The sequence below is a fragment of the Vipera ursinii genome, assembly GCF_947247035.1.
Source record: "Vipera ursinii genome assembly, chromosome: Z".
Classification (NCBI taxonomy): Eukaryota; Metazoa; Chordata; class Lepidosauria; order Squamata; family Viperidae; genus Vipera; species Vipera ursinii.
The window spans coordinates 30,269,898-30,296,792 of NC_139517.1; the positions used below are offsets into that span (position 1 = coordinate 30,269,898).

Consider the following 26,895-nt stretch of genomic DNA (forward strand, 5'->3'; position numbering starts at 1 on the left):
TAAAGGATGGGGGACTGACCAAATGGGGTTAAGGGGGGTTAAACCGGGAACTCTTTATAAGGGTTTACTTCGTGGAATAATATTAAGTCCTGTCTCGTTTCCTACAACCAAGCATGTCATAGTAAAGATTCTTTTTGGAATAGATTTGACTCCAAGAATTTTGTCTTCCTAAGACGTGGTTTGGGGTGGGTCCTGACAGAAAGAAAGAAAGAAAGAAAGAAAGAAAGAAAGAAAGAAAGAAAGAAAGAAAGAAAGAAAGAAAGAAAGAAAGAAAGAAAGAAAGAAAACTGTTTGCCTCTAGCACACCAGTACAAGCAACATGCTACTAAATGGGAGCAGAAGAGATAAATGGCACTTACCTCAATGAAAGTACTGTTCCAAACTCTTGCTCGGACCTTCACATTTGTAACTGCTCCAATATTCCACAGGGGGCATTCAAACCAGATGCAACGAGAAGTTCCTTTGAAACAACTCTGGAAAGAAAATGTGGAATGAGGCAAGGGGAAACAATCACTGGTGAGTTATTCAAAGGACATTTGGTATAATATACAGTTGCATGGATTTTTCACTTCTTTCTTTTAAATGGTATTTTAAAACAAGCAGGATCATATCATATCATATTCCCAAAACATCTCAAGCTTCCAGTACCAACTTTTGACAGCAACATTTCAGGGGTATAATGCTGGCATTAAAAAACATGGCGAGAATATAAGTAGGAATAAGAGGTCCAAGAAACCTGATCCAATTCCTCTTACGAGCCCTTGAAAAAAGAGCAGAAATTTGTCAACAAAATGACATATTAATGTTGTTGCCATTTTTGTGTGAAAATATTTTTAAAAAGGTAGGAATGGAAGCCATTATTACTCCTACCGATAACACTTTTCAAAATTAAGATACAGGTTGAAATAGTTCTATCTGGCTCCTTTCAGGGACACCAAAAGGCCTGCTACAGTTCGCTAAATATTCAGGAGAGTGAGTTGTTGTCCTTAAAGCCAATGAAATTGTGCATCCCTGCTCTTATGATTTGGGAGAATTGGGATTAATGGGTTCTTTGAAATATAAATGGATATAGTTTCAGTGGTAAAAAATAATATCTAGATCCAATTCCTATGACCTTGTTTCTAAGTCAAAAAGGTTTCTGGATGAAAGCAAACAAATATCGGAATTTTGCTAAGAAAAATACAAGGGCATATTCATTTAGTTATTGTGAACTGCTTGATTTGAGGATAATTTTATCTTTTTACCCAAAACCCTGCACACAATCTGCCCTTATCCACCACTCCCATACAGCCATTCAAAAGGGTAGGTGCTACTAATATCAGTTTGGGACAGTATAAAGCAGTGCATCTCAACCTCAGCAACTTTAAGTTATGTGGATGTCAACTCCCAAAATTCTGGAAATTGAAACCTATACATCTTAAAATTACCAAGGTTGAGAAACACAGGTATAGAGGAATATTGGCTGGCCTAGAGAGGCTCATGATGAAGGAATTCTTATTAAGAACAGAAAGGATATCTTAATGATGAAATGGTTACCAGTGCTGTTTCTGATCTGGCTTTCTTTGAAGATGCTAAGGTGATGGGAATCTCAGCGTTTGGAGGTGCCTGCAACTCACGCTTTCTCCGGGCTGGGGAAGTGCTGTGATCTATTTGCTGAAAAGGAAGAAATATTAGCTGTTATTCTGTCCATGAACATCAAGAAGTGTAAAACTACTTGCCCCCACTGAGGTGCCTCATAACCAGGGGATGATTCTTCATCTTGTAGGAATTGGGAGTCCTGTTGTTACTGTTGGACACTTTTTTTTTTTGCTAAGATCATATGCTGTAACATTAAGCATGCCAGAAAAAGTTCATTAATTGCAATTCTGTTCATTTCACTTGATAAACAAATTAGGTATATAACAATTTTAATAATAAGTTATCTTATTTTTGAAACATTGTACCAAATTCACACAGAGCCAAATAAGACAGCTAATCAAGAATCTTCATTTTCAAAATTATCTTGAGAATGCAATTTTAAGAAGGCCTGCTTGTTGGTACTACTAGCAAGAAATTCTGGGGAATGCAATCTTCACAAGCACACTATTCAAAGTAAACCTAGTATCTATCCATGAATCAGACACTGGTATTCCTATAACGGGCAACCAAGGGGTTGATATCAAAATATATATATTTATATTGTAGGGATAGAGCAAAAAGGTGAAGAGGCTGGGAATAAACCCTAGACTCACAGTGAGCTTGAGGGGGTTGATGACCTGTTCAGATGGTTCACAATACCAGTCTTCATTCCCTTTTATCAAGATTTCAGTGGGGTAGAGCAGCCACTTTCCATTGCTGGCTTCATAAGGCCATTCAAAGCCTAATATGATTGTTCCAAGAGAGGCTAAAAACTTGGTCTTTGTAATCACCTTAAACAAATAACAACAAAGATATTGATAACATATTGATAATCCTTTTCAAAAATCAATTTGGAAAATTTTTGGTAACACTTCATGATTAGGCTGAAAATTCCGGTGGACTTGCATTCATCTTTCCACTGACTTGCTCATCAGATGAAAATGAACCGAAGAGGTAGCAATTTCTGAACAAAGTTTGCTTAAGAGTTAAAATATGTTGTGACTAGAAAAGTGACAAAAAGGAATGGGGTTAAACACTCCTATGCCATAGTACTCTTCATTAAAAACTGTAGTCTCCTGAGTCTAGTTTTGTAGATCTTATGTTTAATATCTATATAATTATAGCCATAAAAGAAAGTTCATCCTTGACATTTTCCATTCTATAATAAAGCCAAGAATGTTGGCTTCAGTTGATTACATACATTGATAATTTATACAACAGCAGGAAGGAAGAATAGCTTAAGAAAAAGATTATTCTTTATTCTCACACCTTCAAACAAGAGTAAGGGAAAGGGTCAGAATTTTAACCATAAATGAAGGGGAATTTTCAGTCATTCTCCTTTCTCTCTCTCCCTCTCCCTGTCTCTCCCATCATCTCCCTCTTTCTCTCACACAAAACTTTCTGTGATCCATACAAAAATGAAGTCTACAAGTTCTTTCAAAAATCTACTCCTGATCCTCTCCTCAAGTCTTCATTTTCAGTAGCCTGGTTTGGGAGAGAAAGTTTTTACTTGTTTCTATTAGATAATTAGACGTAGCCATTGTTTGCTCCTAAATCCAGATGAGAAGGAACAAAGGTTGGATATTGGGCTACTAATTTTAAATAAAAAAGGCACAGCTATGGAAACAAAGGATGCAATTTAAGGTCTGTCTGAAATAGGCAGGGACCAATCGTTGCTTGAGGTTCTGAACACCACAGGTGGAGCTTATGGTAAATAAATAAGTACTGGACAATTTGAAGTCAGAAACCCTTGTACAATTTTCTCATGATGGGATCCTAATCAAGAAAATCTATCCAAATGGAGTGCTGACTAAAAGTGGTCCTTGCTTAACAACATGTTTTACAACTGCTGGAAGTTACAACAGCCATGAAATGTGTAGTGTATGTGAATGTTAACACTGTTCAATATAAGAAACGCATGACAGCTCCCTTTGACAGCTGACAGCCGCACACGCAGTTTCCGTTGACAGCTCCACACGTGGCTATAGTTGACAGCTGAGTTTGACAGCCGCGCACATGGTCTGCGTGGATTGGAAGGACCCAAAATGGTGGGAAGTACCCTAGGACGGGGATTGGCTAGAGGCCCACTGGCGTCCCTATATAAGGGGGGAAATGTCACTTGTTTGTTCCTGTGAGGCAAATAAACAGCTGTTTGAGTTGAACCCCGCTGTCCTCCTTCTTACCGGGAACCCACCGCGAACACAACAAAATGGGTGCTTCCATAAAATCCATTCATTTTAACAGTCATTTTCTTACAGAAACTGGCAAAAAATGCTCCAGACCCATAAAAAACATCATGAATCACAGTCACATGCAACTCTCTCTGTAGTCATGTGACCACTTGTCAGGCAGGTCAGTTTTATGACCAGCTGTGGTGTTCCCTGGTCACATGACTGAGTCTGATTCATAGTTTTTGGGGGGGTGGGCAGGGTGGCATTTTTTGCCAGTTTCTGGACGAAAATGTCCATTAAAATAAATGGATTTGCTTATGATCACAGCAGATACTTACCTGAAAGTCCAGCTCAATGGGACTGCCAACATCTTCTTCATGTTTCATGGCTGATTCTCCTATGACTTTCCCACTAAAGTATGACTGAAGCCACCGGTTGATTCTACCGTGAAAGAATTGAAAAATTGGAAAAGAGATTTACCAGGCTTGGGTTTTTTTTAACAAGCTAAATGATTAGTCCAGTTTCCTGGTAATTGTCAAGCTATTCTCCAAAGCACCTGAAGGCAATAAAAAAAGCAATGGATGGAAACTAATCAAGGAGAGGAGCAACTAAAACTAAGAAGAAATTTTCTGACAGTCAGAACAATTAATCAATGGAATGACTTGCCTCCAGAAATTGTGAATGCTCCAACACTGGAAGTTTTTAAGAAGAGATTGGACAACCATTTCTTCAAAATGGTTTAGGGTTTCCTGCCTAGGGGGTTGGAGTAGAAGACCTCCAAGGTCCCTTCCAACTCTGTTAATTCTATTCTATTCTATTCTATTCTATTCTATTCTATTCTATTCTATTCTATTCTATTCTATTCTATTCTATTCTATTCTATTCTATTCTATTCTATTCTACTCTACTGTCTTATTCTTATTCTTTCCTGCAGACATATTAGGACTGGAACTCTATAGATTTTTGGCCTTTGACCATTTTAGCTGAAAAGTCTGAAGGCTCCAACTGTGATACATCTGGAGAACAAACAACATGTTGAGGAAGAGTAGCCTAGAAGCCCAGCTATACTCAAAGGCTGGGTTTTCTTTATGAAGGTAGACATAAATTGGGATTCATCCAATTTTGACATAGAACCCCCTTTCCATTATTTCCCTTTCTTAACTTATGTCAACACTTTTAAGATACGCACATGCTTAGTGATGCATCAACTGTGTAGTCCACTAACAAAGCTGCTGTCACTAGTTGGAGATCTTCCTGATAGCTTATCCTGTACAAAATACAATAGTCAGATTATTTTTAAAATTACCCCAAAGAACATAAACTATTATTACATTTTGTCATCAGTGTAAATTATCCTAGAGGTTTGAATCTAATTATCTTAGTAGTTTGAAAGGAGTCCACACAGTGGTTCCTCTTCCCATCAATTGATACTAGTGTTGCCTTTTTATTTACTACCTAGTGCAATACAAGAAATTAGAAAAAATATTAGTGTGGTTCTCCTATGAACTTTATATATTAGAACAATCCAATATTACAGCAGGCATGGTTCATAGTTATAGACTACTTAGTTTATTGGCTTTCTCCCACCAAAGCCTATCTGTCCCACACATGCAGTTAAACATCATTTACAGACCTGAGAGTGGACTGCACCACTTAAACTACAAGTACAAAGTACAGGTAAACTATAGTTAAATCTATACTTTGTTGGTTTTGCTTAAGCAAAATAAAGCATAATAGCAACAGCCTGCCCGAAAATAGAAATATAGAACATTCCTCCTTCCTATGTCAATCTTCATAATAAAATTGTAATTTATAAGTTTCCCCCCATCTTTAATATAAGTAACATTCCAAAGTGGTGTGATCCTTTGTGACTTTCTTCTCTTAGATATATGCTGATCCATCTGATTTCACTGGAGGCAGGTTTGGTGTGTGTGCGTGTGCGTGCAGGTGCAAGCTGTTTTAGAGAGAAATAGGAGAGGAACTATCTTAGTCATCCTTGATGACTATTGATAAGAGGACAAGACTCACGTGGAAGGTTGAACCTGGACAGTGATATTCTGAGTAGTTAAGGTAATCCCACTAATTTCAAATGTGATAATCAGCTCTGCCTGGAAGAGAAGTCAGATTGTGCAATATTTTGTTAAGATTTGGAAGACATATTTTAATAAAGTTTGTAATCTGAGGTTCACTAGACTGCCCTGGTTAACTACACAAACATCTGTGGCAAAAAAAGATCTTTTATTGGCATCAGCTGATAAAATAGGTACATAACTGTCTGGAAGGGCAAGACCTGGCTTTGGTGACTCTTAACCTCAAGCCCGGACTATGGACTTGTCCTTTCAAGACAAATATTAGTCTGGATAAATAAATTCCTATTCAGTACCAATATCTATTGTTATTAATTCATGTTGAAGAACAACCAGAGCTCTTTGTCAAAATTATCAAACCAAATGTACTGTTATTGCAGTGAATTTGCTAATAAAAAGTTCAGTGTTTGATGCATACCTGTTGATAAAACTGAAAGTAGAATTTCTTCATTCCACATTGCCAACATTCACCAATAGGTATTTACGGTGGACTGCTGTAATTTCAATGCTAAGAATTTGTGTAAAAAACTAGGATGTGTATTTAATCTAGTGAATAATCTCAATAATTTAAAAAATACTGCTGTTGATGCTTGCTATTTTTTTTTTTAAAAAAAACACCTTATGGCTGAAAGGGATAAGATGGTCCTGAGCAATTAGGAAAACACCCCATAGATGAGACTCACACAACAGAGACTTTAAAAAGTGTACAAATCAGAAACAATATACCTGCTGGTTCCTTTTGAAGGGATTGCCCATTTCACATATCACTGTCTCCTTAACAGTGCAGGCCCCACTCTGAAAGGAATAAAAGATGCACTTCATTGTCTTACTACCTTTATTTTACTTATGTGTAACTCATATATATGGTATACAAGCATACATATACATACATACACACTTATATGTTTATACTATACACACACATATGTGTGTGTATATGTATATGTGTGTGTATGTGTATATGTATATGTGTGTGTGTATATATATATGTATATATGTATATATGTATATATATATATGTATATATATGCATGCATATATGCATACATACACATGGAAGAATGTGTTTTGGCTCCCATGCCTTCTCTATTTGAATTGCACTAGAAATGAATTGGTTCTTAAGCAATTATGAAACAAAGTAAGTTTTAACCACAGCCAGGGCCTAGATATGGCTATAAGAATTCTGATGTAGCCCCGACATCCCTCAAATTCAATGTACTACAGAAAGAAAGGAAAACCCTTTTGCTGTCATATTTTTTATCAATAAACCAAACAAAAAAAGAAAAGAAAAAGGAAAAGAATGTGTTGATATACACGATATAAACTTTACAGAAAATCAAAGACTGAAATGAAAATGATGGTCATAAAAAGATGTTTAGAAACAATTTCAAAAAGGCAAAACATGCAAAAATATAAAGAAAAAATGCACTAAGAAAAAACATACAAAAATGTCTTTTTTAAAATCCCAACTGTTAATTGGTTAGACTTCTACTGTGAATACATACAATAAACTTTTCCACTGCTGCATATTTTAAAATTTCAGTCTCCCGATCCTGCATTGATGGCAAGATTTCTCTCCGCCAATTTTGTGCTGCATTAACTCTTGCCATTGTCAGCATGTATTTTAATAAACTGAAAAGATTTCATTTTTTCTCTGGGATCATGCCTAATAAAAATATTTGGGTTTTAATCCAAATTTTATTTTCAAAATTTTCTGACTTTTTAATGTATTTTTTTACAGTACTTTTGGGTTTCTTCATAATTACCATCTATTTGTCATGGCTTCTAAAATTTATTTTGTATGATTTTTCTATCTTGGCAATAATTGACAAAGTTATATATCATCTGTAAACTATTTTATACCAATTTTCCTTTAAACTGTAGCAAGTTGGAAATTTCATTGATCCCAATTATTTCATTGATCACAATTATTACCGGTACTTCTTTGAAATTTTGTAGCCATTTTATCAGGCAGTTTGTTATTTGTTCTAGCTCCGGGTCTTTTTTAAGTAACAGTTTATAAATACATCCTAATTAATTATCTTCATTCTATATACAAATTTCAAACTTTGTCATCTCTCTTAGTCTTTCTTTCTTTTTTATATTTTTCCAGTTATTTGCTATGGGAGATTCCTTTCCTCGTTAAGTAACCCTTATTGTTTCTTTAATCCACTACATTTCTCAGTTCAGATTTATGATGCTCTTAAGTCTTGTACAACACTGAATCTTACTCTTGTTTTTAGAACCCCGTTTCATTTTTGTCCTGCTCCCTTTTTCTGAGATTTTTGATATGGCTTTACTGCATAAAAATGCTGCATTCCCTTTTAAAGCTTTGACATATCTTAGTTTGTTCACTTTGTTGATACAATTCAACCATGGCAATACTTGTTAACTTTCGGGCAAGTCACTAGCATCATCTGCATAGTAATTGGAGATCATGAATCCTGAAGAATATTATTTCGATTTGTTAGAAAGGCTTTTACCCATGAATTAATAAAGAAAAACACCACTTAATGCAGGGGTGTCAAACTCAGTTTCATTGAGGGCCGCATCAGCATTGCGGTTGCCCTCAGGGGGCCGGGTGGGTGTGACCTGGGTGGGCGTGGCCTACTGGGTGGGCATGGCTAAAGTGTGTATGGCCTACTGGGTGGGCATGGCCAGCTCTACATCATTCGCATCGAGGGTGCCTATGGGGGCCTGGGGAGGAGTGGGACAGATCTGAGGGTTTCTGGCAGGAGGTGGGTCTCTGGGCCAGGGCCAAGGCAGTGGGGGCCGTTCCCTTACTGTTTCCAGGATGGCTTCGCGGGCCGCATGAAACCACTTCGTGGGCCAGATGTGGCCCCCGGGCCTTGTGTTTGACGTGTCAGTAAATTTGTGTGACAGAATACCAAGGACTCCACAGTTCAACCCTAAGTTACATGTATTCTCTTCTATTAGAACTTGAAAAGCCGCTAAGTGCAGAGCTGAATGGAACAATAGCCTAATGCTATCCCAACTTTCAAAAAATATCTCACTGGCCGAACTGAAGAAGGCAGCAGAGAGGGTGAGAAAGTGATATTGAGGAGGGCCTCATGAGCATCTTCTCCATTGATAGGTGTTGTTGGTTTATTAGTGACTTTGATGCTCAAATTCAGTTTCTTGACTTCCGAGCTGTACTGTAACACCTGCACACCATCTCGTCTACAATGGAAAAGAATAGTACAATTGAGGGAGGATGATAAAAAAAAAGCATGTATGTCCCTCCATTCAGTCATTAATATTGGTCAAAAGTGGCTAGGACAACAATGGACAATTTGGTACTCCCCAAAGATTTAGAACTATAAACTTCATAATTTCCAGGGAACATTGGAATTCTTTGAAACCATCACCCAAAACTCCTAGATCAGACCAACTGACTTATCCAGCCTTACAGCAAGATAAGCACATCGCTATGTGCTTCTGTCCCCAGTTGAGAGACAATTTCTATTGAAATGCTTCCAGAACTGTGCAATATTTTAATTGTCTGATGATGAAACCTCACTTATTTAGGTCAGACAGTAGAAGGATTCTAGGGCAGATCCTCTGCCTGAATTATAACAGCAGCATGCACTGATCATGATTTTACCCAGTGATTTTTAAAAACTCTGCAGATACATCAACTAGGACAGGGGTCAGCAACCTGAAACAGTGAAAGAGCCACTCGGAACCAGTTGCCTCACAAAAGGAAAAACTGGGAGCCGCAAAAAAATGTGTGCGCATGCGCGTACATGCGTGCATGTGCAGAACAGGGTTTGACAGAAGAGTGGAGCCAAGGCGAGATATTTATTTATTTATTTAGTTATATTTATATACCGCCCTATTCCCTGAGGACTCAGGGCGGTTTACAGGGAATTAAAAATCCAAAATACAAAAATTAAGAATCAAATTAAAAAATATTAAATTAACCCTGTAGTCAGTTAAAAAGAACCCCAAATTAAAAATTCCTCCTCAGTCTGGGCCCGAGAGCTCGAAGAGCCAGGTCTTCAGGCCCCGGCGGAATGATCGGAGGTCGGGGGCAGTCCTCAGCTCCACCGGCAGCTGGTTCCAGAGGGCAGGCGCTCCCACCGAGAAGGCCCTATCCCTGGGTGTCACCCGCCGGCAATCTCTCACCGGCGGAACCCTGAGCAGACCCTCCCTGTGGGAGCGCACTGGGCGAAGGGCGTTTGATGCCGGCAGCAGGTGTTCCCTCAAATAACCCGGACCCAGGCCATGTAGGGCTTTATAGGTGATAACCAGCACCTTGAATTTCACCCGGAGGGCAACCGGAAGCCAATGCAGCTCGCGGAGTAGAGGTGTTACATGGGAGTATCGGGAAACCCCCATTACAACTCGCGCGGCCGCATTCTGCACCAGTTGAAGCCTCCGAGTGGTCTTCAAGGGCAGCCCCATGTAGAGAGCGTTACAGTAGTCCAAACGGGAGGTCACAAGCGCATGAGTGACTGTGCGTAGGGCGTCTCGGTCCAAATAGGGACGCAACTGGCGCACCAGGCGAACCTGTGCAAAAGCCCCCCTGGTCACGGCTCCTATATGATCTTCAAAATTGAGCCGTGAATCCAGGAGGACGCCCAAATATGCACCTACCCTGCATATTTGAATTGATTGGTTGAACTTTTTTTAGTCCCACTTATTTTATTTTTTTTCGACTGCACATGGCAGAGGACTGGGAGCCGCAGGAGACGGCTGAAAGAGCCGCATGCGGCTCCGGAGCCACGGGTTGCAGACCTGTGATCTAGGAGCTATTTATTCCCTGAAAAGAAAGTCTCAGGAAAGGGTCTTCCTTTAGTGACGGTGATCATGACGACATCCTTCCCTCAATAAGCCAAATTCTCTCACCTGGGCAGTTTTTGGTTCTTTTCATTTAGAAAGAGTGCCTGAATCTGCAAGTTGCTATTGCATTGGCTGTCAGTTCCACATTCCTTCTGAAACTGAATCTGAAAATAGAGATTTTGAGTCAATGAATATGACAAAAAACAGGGGAAGGATGTTCATTTAGTTTGTAGGCTGCATTGTGTATGTCAACTTTCTCTGACTTGAAGCTCTCCAGAAGCACTGGACCTCAATTCCTGCCTCCTTCAAGAAGCATGGCCAGAGGAAGCTATTTGAAAAGATAAACTGGCTTGCATTAGAATGGGAAGGAAGACTTTTAGAAGAAGGGTTCTTTATGTAGGGAGGATCAATTCTAAGTCCAGTTGCCTCTTGAAAAGTCATCTTCTGCAGAGGGTGTTTCCAAGGGTAAGATTGAATATTTGAACTGTAAATCACCCAGAGTCATTTCGGAGATGGGTGGCTGTAGAAATCAATCAATAAATCAATAAATAAATCCAACCAACAACCAACCAATCAACCAACAAATAAATATGATACACAGAAAAGACAGAATAAACTCTTTGTTCTTCCCAAGTGTGAATATCTAAAAATGCTTGCCCACTCACTCCTCAGTTAGACTTTTGGGACAAAGAAAGCTTTTAAAAGTCTGTTTACTATGATACAAAGAGAAGAGATTTTGAGTCAGATAGGAAGGCCTCACAGGCTGCTGAGTTAATGGGCATTGTTTATGATCTCTCCTCTCAATGAGTCTGCTTTTTTATAGTCACTGTCTCCAACCTCCTTTTATGTGAAACCTTCTTGAGCCAATCTATTTAGCTCTGGTTTTTCCAGGAGTTGGCCAAAAAAAAAAAAAAGAAGAAGAAGAAGAAGAAGCAACACCCAAGTCTAGGACTTTTACGGATTGTTATAGGTGGATTTCAACCAATGTCTAAAAATGCAACTCCCTAAATTTGGTTCAGTTAACCAAAAGAATTATATGAAGGTGATTAAGGGTAACTGATGCTGAAATTATCACATTATATTTATACACATACTCTAAATACAGTTTAGGTTCAATCTAGTTAAAGTGTGTAAATATTTTTTTCTCGAATGAAACTTATTCTAGATTTTAAAGATAATGACTAATCTGTTCCACCAGATGGTGCCAGAGGACTGCTCGGTAGGTGAACCATTAAGCGATACAGAAAACTGAACAGGTCTATTTACAAATAATTTTCATCTGCATGAATAAGCGCAGGGACATGCACACAAACTCTTCCTACACACACATCACCTGTTTGCTTTTGGCAAAAGCCTGCCACTGACTATTAGCTGAACAATGCAAGATTGTTGTGCAATCTACATGGCCGTTTCAATCCAGGAGAGGAAAGGTGAAAAGAATGGGAGGAAAAGCTAAAGAGAAGAAGGAACTAACCTCAGTGTGGTTTTCACGAGGCTGATCCTCATTCAAAACAGGAAATGCATTAAGAGAGCGCAATCCCAACTGGAATCGCCTAGGCTTCTCTGAAAGAGAGTACTTCATAGAGAACGCAATGGGGTGCAGCTTGTCTCGTATTCCATCCTGCAAAATGAGCAATAAATTATTTCAGAGAGCCCTCAGTTCTGAGCTTTCGTGTAGTTTATGGAGGGACTCCATTTTTTTGCCACCAGGGCATACTGATTCTTCATCATCATATTTTTTTTTTATGGAACTTTCCTCTTTGTTCTTGGCATTCTTCTGTTGAAATATAATTATTATTATTATTATTAATTTTATTTGTATACCGCCCTTCTCCCGAAGGACTCAGGGCGGTGAACAGGGCAATACATGTTAAAAAGACAGAATACAAAAATTAAAAAAGATTAAACAAGTGCCCAGAACTCTTAAATAGATTAAAACGCATTTAAAAATAATAAAAACCCAACCCCCTCCCATCAGGCCAGGCCAGCTTGTTCAAAAAGATACGTCTTTAGATCGCGCCAGAAGGAGCGAAGGTTGGGCGCCATCCGGAGCTCAACCGGAAGACGGTTCCATAAATCTGGCGCGCCCACAGAGAACGCCCTCCCCCTGGGGGCCACCAGTCGGCATTCTTTGACCGGTGGCACCCTGAGGAGACCCTCTCTGTGGGAGCGTATTGGGCGGAGGGAAGTTGATGCTGGCCGCAGGTGCTCCCCAAGGTATTCCGGACCCATGCCATGTAGGGCTTTATAGGTCAATACCAGCTCCTTGAACCTCACCCAGAAGACAACTGGGAGCCAATGCAGCTCACGGAGCAGAGGTGTAACATGGGAGTATCGGGAGACTCCCAACACAACTCTCGCGGCTGCATTCTGTACCAGTTGGAGCCTCCGAGTGGTCTTCAAGGGCAGCCCCATGCAGAGAGCGTTGCAGTAGTCTAAACTAAAATGATAAGCTAATGAAGCTTATCATGCTAAATTATCCTCCCCTGTCTGTAAGTTTAAGCGATACAATGGTTAGGGGAGCTTTTCACCAGCCAAGTTCCCTCCAAATATGTTAGAAATATAACTATCCAGAATTTCAACCAACGTTAGCTATTATACAGCCAAGAAGCCCTTGAACGGTAACTGCTTTACACACATCTTTTATCAATTTTACAAAACCTCCACAAATTTTTAGGCAAAAATTCTGTTCTTATCATTTATAATACTGTAATTACGTCACTAGTCTATATTTAGCAGTCCTTGGTAGCACCAATTTACATTAAAAAAAATCCTATACTGCTGGTCCTGCATAAATATAAACAACCAAACTTAAACTCTCTAGGTAGATGGTGTTTAGCTCAGCTATCCCACTTTATGCCTTGAATTGAGTATTCCTAACCTGTAGGAGGACTTTCAGGTTTTGGCACTTGCTTGGCATGGAAAATTGTCCCTTGTAGACTGCAGAGTTGGTCTCAGCAAAATATACCCGGGGTGGCCGGCGGCCCTTGTCAGCTTCCACAATGTAATCCAGCTCTATAGCCAAGGGGGAAAAAAAAGGATCAGAAACATTACCAAGATCCAGCAGCCTAGATCCTAGATTCATTCAGCAATCATTCAAAGTTATGATGGCACCGAAAAATGAAACTTATGTCCTTGAAGTTTTAGCCATCATAGCTTCCTTGCAGTCTCAGATTGCAAATAGATGCTTGACAAGCAAAATCAATGAAGCTGCCAGTCATGTGACATTACAGTTATGGTGATTTAATAACTGCAACTGGAACTGATGTTATAAGTTGGCAAAATCATGTGACATTTCACTTCACCACACCGCTTAGGAATGGAGGCACCAGTTCCAATTGTAGCTGCTAGGTGAGGACTATTTGTGCGAGAACAGTATTGTAATCTTCTACTTAATTTGAATCAAGGGAATGCAACAAAAAACAAATATGCCACTAAAGATACTGGTAGAGAAACTGGCTCTCGTACATTAAGGACAAAAATTCCAGGGCCAGCAGACATTGGCAGTGAGTGAGTCCCCCAACCCTCTTTCTTTACAAATGAATTCTCCTAAATGGAACAAATCTTCCCATTTCTACTCACCAGGGCTTTTTTTCTCATAGAACGCTTAGAACGGTGTTCCGGCTCCTTTGTTTTTGCAAATAGTAATAAAAAAAGCTCCCTCTATTGGCTTTAGGAGTAGGCAATCTTGGCTCTTTTTTATGACTCGTGGACTTCCAGAAATCCTGAGCCAGCCATGCTGAGGGGAAAGAGAGAGGTTTCCAAGCTGAGCCATGCTGGCTCAGGAATTCTAGGAGTTGAAGTCCTTGAGTCATAAAAGAGCCAAGGTTGCCTACCCTGCACTAGAGGACATTAAAATTATTTACAAGGTTACTTCTTTAGGAACTAAACTTTTAGAATCTAAAACCGCTAATTCAAAAAAGCCAACAGGAAAGAACCTCACATTTTTCATCTGCTTCTGTCTTTTGGAAAGTAAAATTAGATAACAAAATAATCTATTTCCTATGTTAACATCTCTGCAATGAAATCAATAAAGGTAACAGGAAAGAAATGAGAAACATTTTTCTCAATGTAATATGTCTAATTTAGCTGATGCTAGAAAAAAAATAGTATCTTTTGTACATACTCTATTACAACTAAACCACTTTAAATTAAACAATTCTTAAGAATGAAATATTCTTAATTTGGACTTTAGTTTTACTGTTTAGACTGATGTGTGTTTTGAAAAATAGATTATTTACAATCTAGTTATGTTGCACTTCAGTCTTTAAATAATTAACCTAGTATATACATAACAATATATGATGTTTTCCTTGGTGAGCTTAACATCAATAACAACATTTATTAAAAAGGGCTAAAATAATTTCTGGTGGTATTATCTGTACATTAAAATTTTGTTTAGTCACAATCTTTCACTTTTCACATTCTGGACAAGCAGTGGTCATGTATCCTAGCAAAAGATGTTACATATGTGCATAAGTGTAGTCAGTAGCATATGCCTTTTTAAAAATATCAAACATGCAAAGAAACAAAAATAAGTCCAAAATATCTGTATTACATCCAGAAATGCCAACTTTGCAACCAATATTTCTCATCCATAACTATGGCACCCTAAGGATACCTGCATACATGCAAATGCTTCTCTGGGATCAGTAACACAACAGGGATTGCTTTTTCCTTCCAGTAACAGATTGCTGGGAAATACCAAACATGGCCTTGAGAATTCCAATGTTTGTTACAAATTTTTCTGGATGTGGTTGGAAAGAGGCTGTTTGGTGCCGGAGACCACTGTCACGATGAACACAGCTCTGGGTCGGGGTTTGGAGGAGCTGCGGGTGGGGGTTCAGCACGGGCCGCGGCAAGGCAACTGCAGGGAGGGGAATCCCCACGGCGGCTGTGGGGAGGGGAATCCCCGTGGCATGTGGCTCCGAGCCGCAGGGGTGGTGGTGCAAAGGACGGGTGGTGACGCTGTAGCAAGACACCGGCATCGCTCCCAGTGACAGCACCTCTGAGTTCCGACACCTTATTTTTTTTTAGAAAAAAAGCACTGCTACTCACTGATAGTTTCCTTGTACTTGGGATCTCCAGCACTTTGGGAATAGGAGAAGCAGACCTCTACTTTCATGCTGTAAATGAGATGATAAGAAGGGAAAGGAGAAAGAAATAAAAACAATGTGCTCAGTAAAGAATCTGCAGGGACAGATAGCTGAGGTTCCTCCAAACAAAACCCAAAGCCCAAATGCCTTGCTTTTATAAAGAAGCACATCATCCTAAATTTAAAGTTACACCATACAACAAAGGCATATCAAAACTAAAGCAACAGCACTTGACTTATATTAGGATGTCCTTTTTCTGATAATTAACCAGTGCCAAACTTTTAGATGGATTGTCCTGCTTTATCTGCAGCAAGGAATGATGTTTCAGAGGCCCAAAGCTTTCTTTGAAAAATCAGTTCTTGTAAAGAGAAAAAAAATTGCTTTTTCTTTCTTTTTTTTATTTAAAAAGTTTTACAATACATTTTGACTTTAATCCCCCCCTCCCCCACCCCTATCCCTCTCCCCCACTCCCTCCTCCCCCCCCCGACTTCCCAGAGCTAAATACAGGGCATAAAATCAAAAAACAAACATAAACACCCCTATATTATCAACAATAAAGTATAAATTCTATCTCTCTCTAGCTCATATAAAATGAATACAAACAATATTAATATTACAAATAAAGTAGAGAAGAAAAAGAGGAAAACAAAAAAAGATCTTTACTCAAAATAAATTTTCTTAATCCCAGTCCTTATTCATATTAATTTCAAAAAAAAAAAGGGAAAAGAAAAAAAAACTTTCACCTGCTATTTGCATTCTCCCACCTTTCTCTAATTTCCAAACAAATTCTCAGTTACGCACCAAAAGCGCTTATCTCTGTTAATCTTAATAATCTCCAACCAAACTAAACTATAATCTAAAATAGTTCTTGCGTGTATCACGCCAAATGTCTCACAGTTCCAAATCATCCTTAAGTTCAAATAAAAGTTCAAATAAAAAGAGTATATATAAAAAAATTTTTTTAAGCAATCTCTAAGACAACTTGTTATTAATTAGGTGCTTACATACCCACTCTTAGTTCAACACATACTTTAAGTCCGTAACCCTAATATACTTTTCTAGCAAGCAAATAACATCAATCTTAAATTATATAAAATATTAAAAAAAAGAAAAAAAACTTTCTTTCTCCTCTATAATAATTTTACTCCATTGACATTCTAATCTAAAAATTTAATCAGCAATCTTAACGCCCCAAAACTTTTGGAGCACCTCTGTCATGACCCTCAAAACTTCTTTAGACTGCTCTCCTCCTACATCTTCATTGTAAGCACACTTTGAAGATTCCATAACTTTCCGCTGGTCTTGCTCTTGCTCTCGTCTCGCTCTTCTTAGGGCGGCACGCATCATCTTCTGGCCTCCTGCAGCAACCGATGAGACTGTAGCTTGATCCCCTCCACCACCATTGTCCTCTGTCTGTCTGTCTGCAACATCTTGAAACTTTCCCACACCGTGTCCTTTTGCAGCTTCCAAAAATGATAGGGGGGTTGCTTTTAACACATTACTATAAAAATCACGTGCCTGAGCCACAGTAACCAAACGATGTCTTTTACCTTCGTGCGTTGTCACCAACCCAACTGGAATCTCCCATCTGAACTTAATATCACGTTTCTTAAGTTCCTGTACTACAAATGCGAAATCTTTCCTTCTCCTTAGGATCTTCGGAGGAATCTCTTTTAAAACCAAAACTTCTTGCTCAGCCACTACCAAATTAGTATCATAAGCAGCTTGAATGACTTCATCTCTAATTACTCTCTTTGTAAAATAGACCACCACATCTCTGGGTAACTTCCTCTGTCTTGCAATCCATGAATTTACACGAAAAACTTTGTCCATATTTCCCTCAATTTCAGATGCTGACTGGCCCAGTACCCCTTCCAGAGCCTCAGAAATCAGCTGCTTTAAATCTTCTTTACCATTCTCCTTTAAACCCCTAATTCTAATAGCATTCTGCATCTGATTATACTGAACACGACTCAATTCTTCATCCATTTTATCCCTTATATTTTCATTTTCTAATACCTTTGCTTCTAATATAGAGTTCTTTTGACTGAGATCCTCCACTTTTACATCCAGCTGTTGCACACATTCAGCTACGGATACAACCTTAGACAAGATGTCCACCCTCATTGCTCTCAGCTTCTCTTCCATCTTCTTCTCCAATTTCTCCATTTTCTCCTCCATTTTCTCCTCCAATTTCTCCTCCAGCTTTTTCAACTTTTCATCCATCATATCAGACATCAGTTGTGCGTGCTTTCCAAGAGCGTCTTGTAAATCCTTAAGCGTCAATACCGGAGATGCAGGAGGAAGCAAAGCTTGCAGTGAGGTCTCTTGCACCAGGGAAGACCCCGCATTCCGAAGAGCTTTAGAAGTTTTAGCCGCCATCTTCCCCCACTTTCACTTATTACGCACTTTCACTTTAAAGCTATAAAATCCATTGAGCTAGAGAGTAAAAATAAAGAGTCCACTTCACCTTGACCTCCTGTACCGCTCTGCCTGCATCTTGATAATCAAAAGTATTTCCTTTTGGCAGGGGTGGTTGCTAACGCCTGGCTCTGCTCCAAGAATCCCAGAGCAGAGGCGCTGCGCAGCTCGGAGCAACCCAGGCTTCGGGGGGGCTCATCCTTCAGCCGCCCAAGCTCTCAGCTCAGGCGGCCCCAGAGAGCTCAACCCCTACCTGGGGCCTCACCCCCTCCTCTTCTCCCGAGGAGGGGGCTTCAAATCCATCTAAACAGCTGATAGACGCTGTTTACGATGGAAAAACACAGCTGCGGAGCGGGCAGCCCGAAAACGGCTGTCTTTCGATGTCGCGTCGCCACCGGAAGACCAAAATTGCTTTTTCTTTCAAATGGAAGATCTCCCTCTCTCTCTCATCTGCTTTGTATCTGAAAATTGTCAAAGCTGCGATTCTGTCTATTTTGGTCAAGGACAATTTCATCTTATTTATTTACAGAATTGGCACTCTATAAAGGAGCTTTTCCAATTTGGTGTCTAGGAGATGTACCTAGACTGCGATTCTCAGAATTCCTAGCCATCAGCCTCTGGACAATACCAGGTTAGGAAAGGCTAATTTTAGCAAATAATTATAATTAACTAAAGAGGGAAATGTTATGTGCATATGATGCTATAACAATCCACTTTAGAGAACAGATGCCCCTTTTCATGTTTTCACACCCTTAACAATATACTTTCATTTTGATTCAGTGCTACTTCATATATTCCTAGAAACTGACTTAAGAAAAGCTAAGAAATGTGTTCAGTGTGCAAGGCACCCTGACAAGTCAGATATGATTTTATATGTGCCATCTCTGCAATGACTTATTTGAGGAAAAATTGCTAACAAAAAGAGAAAGGAACCATCATGAATTTAAAGTTGGAAAAAATAGATGTTGACAAAATCAACATTAATAAACCACATCACCCTTATACTAAGTCCTAGTTTAGAAGTTACAAATGCCTAACACTTCCAGATATTGAAGGATCCCAACTCCCAAACTAATGGCATGCTGGATAGAACTATTGAAAGCGGGAAATTAATCACATCTGCAGGGTTAAAATTCCCTCAGCTGGCTTAAAACCTGAAATAACTTGCATCTTATCAAGTCCTATATCTTCTTTGGGACAGGATGCCCTGTTGAAAAAGCAAACCTACAAGTCTCTTATTCAACTTCTATTCTTAAAAAAATCAAGCAAGAAAAAGGACTCAGCAATGTCCCAATACTGCTTGTTCCAATGTAGCCTTTTACTCTGTTTGCCAGATGTTTTTCTCATGCAAACTTAACTTGAATCTCACCACATTTTGTATAAATACTCTTGTTTCTCCTCCCTGCACTTGGTGGGGAGGGCAAACAATTGTTCTCCTAATTCTTTCCAACATCCTCTAAAATAAACTGAAAGTTGGCAGCATGCTGCCCTTTCATCTTCTTTCTGTAGGCTAAATATACTCAGTTGTATCACATTTGTGTTGCCTCACACCTTGAATATCCGTGTATTCAGGCATATAAAAATGAAAAGAAAATTTACAGGCATGTTATTACCATGAGTTTTGAGTACATTTGCTTGAGTCCAGAGGGCTTGGAGTAACAGTAAAAGTCTTGTTTAGGATATTGATCACAGGACGGGCTCTGCAGAAAGGCAAAGACAATAGGCATAAGGGAAAACAACAGTGCAAAGAATCAATATCTTTTAATTAAAGTTTTTAATAAACATAAAAACTAATACAAACTAAATTAGAATAAAAGAAAAAGTTCAAAAGGTGCAGAAAAAGAAAAATAATAATGAAGTGGTTTCTAACTTTCACCATATCAAGCATAAGCTAATATAATAACTTTTTACTCACTTTTAAAGTTCCAAATAAAAATAAACCCCTATGCATAATCCAGAAGTTGTCACCTTTTCAATCCTGATTCAGCAAAAAGTTTGTTAGGCAGTACCAGAAATATCAAACAAATAATTTATTCCAGATCTAATAGTCTAATTTTATATCCCTTCTTTCTGTTCTTCAATTTTGAACTTTAAAACATTCCACATTTAATGGCATTGCAGGATTTGATCTTTCATCAATTTTTGACATTCAGGAGGAGTTTTCAAAGCTTTCACCAGCTAGCCTGTAAATCCCATAAAAAGGAACTGTCCACAACAAATTGTGACAGCTGTTTCCTGTTCAGAATCTTTTCTGATTTTGTCTTTTGTATTCCCATTTTGGTGATCTCAATTTTGTTGTCATCCTTGCCTTCAAACTCAATAATGTCAGGTAAAGCCTTTTAAAAAATTCTCAACATCTTGTAAAAAATTATCCATTTTGATTTGTATAATTTTTGAGGTTTTAATGATTAATATCACTGGTTAGCCATAAAAAACATCTTTAAGATAGGAAACAGTTATATCCAGCTTAGCCATTTTATTTCTTTTCTGCCTGGTTTGTTGGACCTGTGCCCCTCCTGCCTGGTTTATGCGGCCCGGGAGGAGATACGAGGCTGGTTCCAGGCAGTAATAACTGCTTCCTTGAAGGAGGGTATCTTTCCCTCCGCCTTGAAGGAGGCGGTGGTGAGGCCCCTCCTCAAGAAGCCTGCCCTGGACCTGGCTGTTTTAAATAACTATCGTCCGGTCTCCAACCTTCGCTTTCTACTGAAGGTTGCTGAGAGTGTGGTGGTGCACCAGCTTCCTCTGTTCCTGGAGGAAACTGATTATCTGGACCCATACCAATCGGGTTTCAGACCCGGGCACAGCACGGAGACGGCATTGGTCGCACTGGTGAATGATCTCTGGCGGGCTCAGTACAGGGGTTGTTTCTCTGTCCTAGTCCTATTAGACCTCTCAGTGGCTTTTGATACCATCGACCATGGTATCCTACTGCGGCGTCTCAGGGGTTTGGGAGTGGGAGGCACCGTTTTACAGGGGTTCTCCTCCTATCTCCTGGGCTGCTCGCAGTCGGTGTTGACAGGAGGGCAGAGATCCGCCCCGAGGCCTCTCGTTTATGGAGTTCCTCAGGGCTCAGTTCTCTCTCCCCTCCTGTTCAACATCTATATGAAGCCGCTGGGCGAGTTCATTCGTGGTTTCGGGGTGGGGTATCATCAGTATGCTGATGATACCCAACTTTTTTTCTCCACCCCGAACCAACCTAGTGATGCCCTCGCTGTGATGTCCCGTTGCCTGGAGGCGGTCCAGGTTTGGATGGGGAGAAACAAGCTTCATCTCAATCCTGCCAAGACTGAGTGGCTATGCATACCGGCATCTCGGATTAACCAGACTATTCCATCTTTAACGATGGGGAGTGAGGTGTTACCCCCCGTTGATAGGGCTCGCAACTTGGGCATCCTCCTGGATTCACGGCTCAATTTTGAAGATCACATAGGATCCGTGACCAGAGGGGCTTTTGCCCAGGTTCGCCAGGTGCACCAGTTGCGACCCTATCTGGACCGAGATTCCCTATGCACAGTCACCCATGCACTTGTGACCTCCCGGTTGGACTAATGCAACACTCTCTATATGGGGCTGCCCTCGAGGACCACTCGGAGGCTTCAGCTGGTGCAGAATGCTGCTGCGCGAGTTGTGATGGGGGTTTCCCGATACTCCCATGTAACACCTCTACTCTGCGAGCTACATTGGCTTCCAGTTGCCCTCCAGGTGAGATTCAAGGTGCTGGTGATGACCTATAAAGCCCTAAATGGCTTGGGTCCGGGATATTTGAGGGAACACCTACTGCCGACATCAAGTTCCCTTCGTCCTGTGCGCTCCCACTTGGAGGGCCTTCTCAGGGTGCCGCCTGTAAAAGACTGCCGGTGGATAACACCCAGGGGGAGGGCCTTCTCAGTGGGTGCGCCTGCCCTGTGGAACCAGCTGCCCGTGGAGCTTAGGACTGCCCCCGACCTTCAGTCATTCCGCCGGGACCTGAAGACCTGGCTCTTTGAGCTTTCCGGCCTAAGCTGAGAGGTGTTTTTAACCCCCCCCCTCAGGGATCAAATTTAATTATTTTAACTGTTTTTAACTCTTGTATTGTATTGATGTTTTTAAATACTTTGTAAACTGCCCTGAGTCCTACGGGAAAAGGGCGGTATATAAATTCAATAAACTTAAACTTAATTCCCTCTAGTGTCCATTTGCAGCTTTCATCAAGCCTCAGTTCTGATACAGTTTTGGTTCCGTTTCAGTAAATTATTTAATTATACAGTACATTTGTTTTCAAACCTCACAAGATAAATAACCTATATTCCAAATATCTGGTATTACAATCGGTTAAAAAAAGTTCTTAAATCAAAATCCCCCCTCCATTTTTTTTTACTTTTTGCCATATATATATCATTTTAAATTCTTAAGTCTTGTTTAAAATTTCTTAATTTCAGAGAAGGTTAAACTCACCAGGTATCAAATTAAGCTTGCTGTTCTCAAAGTCTCTAATATCCATAAAATGCTTAAATTGAACGCTTCTAAAATTGATTAAAATATGATATTGGCTGGTTTAGTGTTTCTATTAAAGGCTTCCCTGTGGCTGAGCAAAGATGTCATCTCCCTCAGCTTCTGGCACTCAAACCCATAGAGACCATAGTTTTACAATCTCCTAGCAAGGAGCTGCCCTTCAGAACATTTGTGAACAACCTCTCCTTCTCCAGAGCTTGGAAGGACCGATCTATGGCTGTTCTTTCATCCTATGCAACAGCTTTTATTTCTGCTCATTTGCAGAGGCATCTTCAGTCAGTCAGGACTCACAGCAGAAGCCCAAAAAAGAATCAATACGGTTCAGATGTAGTGCATAAATAAAATAAATGATCCCTAATCATGATGGTGATTTCAATTACTTGGTAGTGAAGAAAATGTACCGTTACATGTGATCATTTGTTCTCTTCCCCAGGACATGATTCCCTTTTGAATCAGGGTAATTGACAATACAGTCTTCCTCAAAATGATGCTCCCTAGATGACTGGCACATTGACTTCCATATTCATCAATCCACCAGACCAGAAATAGCTGAGGACACCAGGCTGGAAAGGCTGTCCCAACAGAGAGATTGGAATTTCCTTCTTTAAAAAGATCCCCCTTTTTATTAATCAGAATCAATAAATAGGAAAAAAAACCATGACAGCTTTTAACCTCTTTTACCTCACTTACCTGAGCAGCAAGATATTTTCTGACAGAGTTCCCACTAGGAGATCAGGATACGAATTTCCATCCACATCTATTCCACCACTGAAGGAGTAACCAAAAGTCTTGATGACTGGATTAAAATCTTCCCCACTAATGATCTGCAAAAGGTGCAGAAAATAAGGCAAGAAGGATATTTACAAATGAGACCATTGGTTTGTATATACTGCCATCCATGATGAAGCTGTTGGTGGCGAAGCATATTTGAATGAGCAGTAGGACTACTATGAACATAATTAGATTATATTGATCTAATTGGAGAGGAGTTCTGGGACTGTAATATATGTAAAAATATCTTATAAATTGGAGGCAAAGAAATCTTAACCGGGAAAGGCTGACACCATAATTGAAAACAAGAGTCTGGGGCTTCAGCTCTCTGATCTCCTGCAAATGAAGGACAACTAGCTGCTTCTCCAAGTTTCAAAGTGGGGATTCTTGCAGAAAACTTGGTACTTTATCTTGTATCTGCTTGAGATTAGAGAAAGTTGGTCAATACCAAGGGTGACCAGTTGGTGTGCTAAACCTTGGCTAAATTTAACATGCTAGAAAACTGAAGACTTTCCCAAAAATAAAAAAGGAAGCTATAATTACCTCAATCCAACAACATTATTAACCTACCCATTGTGGTCTTTCCTGTCACTGATTGAACAATATGGGGATGTGCCACACATAATCATAGATATATGCTTTACCCAAAGAGATAAGGATGATAAAAGAGATAAGATGATAAAGATGCCTTTACCTGCTGTGGCTTATTAGCAAGGCCACCTACACCACTCTGGTAGATGTATATTTTCCCCGAACCTTCATAGGGTGCCCCAATGGCAATATCTGAAAGTGAAGAGTACAAAGAAGAGAACTTCAATTTTTATGAGATCTCACAGTTCTCATTATACTTCATTTAGATAGGTTTCTTCCCACTGGAAATGTATCAAATGTACTTTTAAGATAACTTTTCAAAATAAGTAATTGTACTGCTTCCCATCACTAGTCAAAAATCTAACAAGGAATCTTTTAGTTTAGCCCTTATAATAGTTCAGTCATTATTCAAAGGAAAGCTTGAAGGAATTCTGCTGAGGAAGTGATTGTAGGTGGGTAGTATAGATTCTTGACAATTAACTAAGACAAAATCAATGTGTGTGTTTGTGTGTGTGGTTGAACTATAGCTATGAAAGGAATTTATTTCTCTTTTCCTGGTATCAGATGTAGAGTTCAGATGGTCCTTATTTAATGAGCTTTCATTCAGTTTTTTCAGGCCCAAAGAATCAAGAATGATATGTAAAGTTACTTGCCTACAGACAGTCTTGCCAGACTAAAGCAATTATCTGCATAACTATAGATATACTCTGTGAACTGCTAAGGGGACTGTGAACTGCCCTCTTTCTGCCTACCAAACATTCCAAGTTCAGTCTCTTTACCCTCTGGGAGTGAATGCTTCCCTCCTTCCATTCCAGACTACATTCTGTGACACTGTTCAATTTTATAAATTACACTGAATGAGCAGAATTTACAACCAGTCCTTGAAATTCTAATAGTTGTCTACTTTATTGTGTTCTACCTATAATACTAGATTCTTCCAGATTGCTTGCCTTCCCTTGGAAATAAACAGATAAAGTTCCATGGAACCTAGGGGAGGTTAGTGTAAGTCTCTCATGGCTGTACAATGACTCAAAGCTGATTCCCCACTTTATCCTTCTTCCTTACCTGACTGACAATTTCCCAACACAAACATTGCTTTAGGCCATAGGAAAGGATACGCTGAGAAATAAAAGACTACTGTATTTAGAGGGGCATGATCTATAAACTGGTTGGCATGCCTTTCTGTGGTACGAGAAAAGTAAAATACATAGATACTTCCAAAATCACTTTATAAGGAATGTACTTCTTTCAGAATGGGAAAGAATAAAGCAGAAAATCTACATTAAACTACCTGAGTGGCTTTCAGCAATGAAAGCTTTTGCTTACCCAAACTTAATTAACTATGACAAAGTCGTTACCTACAAAGATATCCTAGATAAGGAAGAAAAACTGAAAGACAGACAAAACTTACATCAACAAGGTATTGACTTAGCATGGTGGTCATATATGTAAATTCAGACAAGATATAGAAAAGATGCAAAGACAATTGGATTTTATAAAGAGACAGAATTTGATCAAATATTATTAAAAACAGATGAAAACCTGATTAAGAAATTTTACAGATTTCTGCTAAACTTGAAGATGGAAGAAGAACAAGTAAAAGAAACAATGATAACAGGCAAAAAACTTTGAATATTCTATAGATTTGGAAGACTGGCAAAAATTATGGGATAGAAATATTAAATTGACTAAAGCATTTCATATAAAGAAAATTTGTATAAAATGTTTTATAGATGGCATATGATACCAGTAAGGTTAGCTAAAATGTTCAAAAATACTTTGAATAATTGTTGGAAATGTAAACAAAGGCCAGGTACTTACTACCATATCTGGTGGGCATGCCCTAAAGCAAAAAAGTTCTGGCTTAAGATACACGCATGGTTGGAAAAGATGACTAAAATACAGATTGAATTTGAACCAGAACTGTTTCTGTTAGGAATATTAGGAGCTAAGTATGAGAAGGAGAATGAGTATCTAATATTGCATGTATCGACAGCAGCAAGAATAGCATTTGCCCAATACTGGAAAAATGAAAACCTACCTAACTGAAGAGATCTTAATCAAGAAAATTTTACAGTATGCAGAAATGAACAGATTAAATTTAGAGATTAAAGAGAAAGAGGATTAAATTTATTTTAAAACATGGGATAAATTTTACCAATGGTTAGGAAAATGAACTAGCAAGAAATGAATGTGATATGTTATTTTGAATATATATTAGTAAGGAGAATGATATGTACTGACTAACTGATACAGTTTATGATTATCGCTTAGCATATACATCACAGCTATTTACTGTTATATTAATTAGCGTTAATTGAACATATGTACCCGGACAATAGTCTGTTTGCTAAAGCTTGAAAATGTTAGTGGGGGGGTAACCCCAACATTGTTCCCAACCTCGTTCCCGCCCCAGTCCCGATCCTAACCCCACCCTAAACCCTAATCCCTACCCTGGTTATATCCCCTCCCTAACCTTATAAAATTCAATAAAAACTTTTATAAAGAAAAAAAAAGGAAAGGATACAGTCCAAGAAGATGTGCCTCAGTAAATAGTAAAACATAATACTGGGGCAAGAGCAAACAAGTCTAACCTTGGAAATCATCTTTGTTAATATCGCCAATGTGAGCCACAGAGAAACCAAAGGAAGAACCACTGGGTCCAGTCAGTGTGAGGTTGGGATGGCTGGAAAATCCCCCTCCAAGGTTCATGTAGACATAGACAGACCCACCCTTCTCCTCCTTCTGGTCAAAGTAGTGTGGTGCTCCAATGACTAAGTCCTGCCACCTATTAATGGGGAAAGGCAGAGGAGTTATTTTTACCTATATATCAAAAAATCCATTTAATATTTCTTTCAAGTTCTC

At 39.3% G+C, this 26,895-nt stretch overlaps 1 protein-coding gene across 2 annotated transcripts in view; it reads right to left on the reverse strand.

Moving 5' to 3' along the window:
- Positions 1-26,895, reverse strand: part of ITGA3 (integrin subunit alpha 3) — a 93,094-nt gene that overhangs the window by 13,208 nt on the left and 52,991 nt on the right. For both annotated transcript variants that reach the window (XM_083376648.1, XM_083376649.1), the window contains exons 7-22: positions 26,625-26,818; positions 24,134-24,222; positions 23,359-23,492; positions 19,791-19,877; positions 15,719-15,786; positions 13,542-13,675; positions 12,135-12,281; positions 10,727-10,824; positions 8,890-9,055; positions 6,602-6,670; positions 5,817-5,896; positions 4,978-5,055; positions 4,127-4,229; positions 2,232-2,408; positions 1,537-1,653; positions 360-473 (exon numbers count right to left, since the gene is read on the reverse strand). In XM_083376648.1, the coding sequence (XP_083232774.1) occupies positions 360-473; positions 1,537-1,653; positions 2,232-2,408; positions 4,127-4,229; positions 4,978-5,055; positions 5,817-5,896; positions 6,602-6,670; positions 8,890-9,055; positions 10,727-10,824; positions 12,135-12,281; positions 13,542-13,675; positions 15,719-15,786; positions 19,791-19,877; positions 23,359-23,492; positions 24,134-24,222; positions 26,625-26,818 (1,855 nt within the window). The remainder of the gene's footprint in view (positions 1-359; positions 474-1,536; positions 1,654-2,231; positions 2,409-4,126; positions 4,230-4,977; positions 5,056-5,816; positions 5,897-6,601; positions 6,671-8,889; positions 9,056-10,726; positions 10,825-12,134; positions 12,282-13,541; positions 13,676-15,718; positions 15,787-19,790; positions 19,878-23,358; positions 23,493-24,133; positions 24,223-26,624; positions 26,819-26,895) is intronic.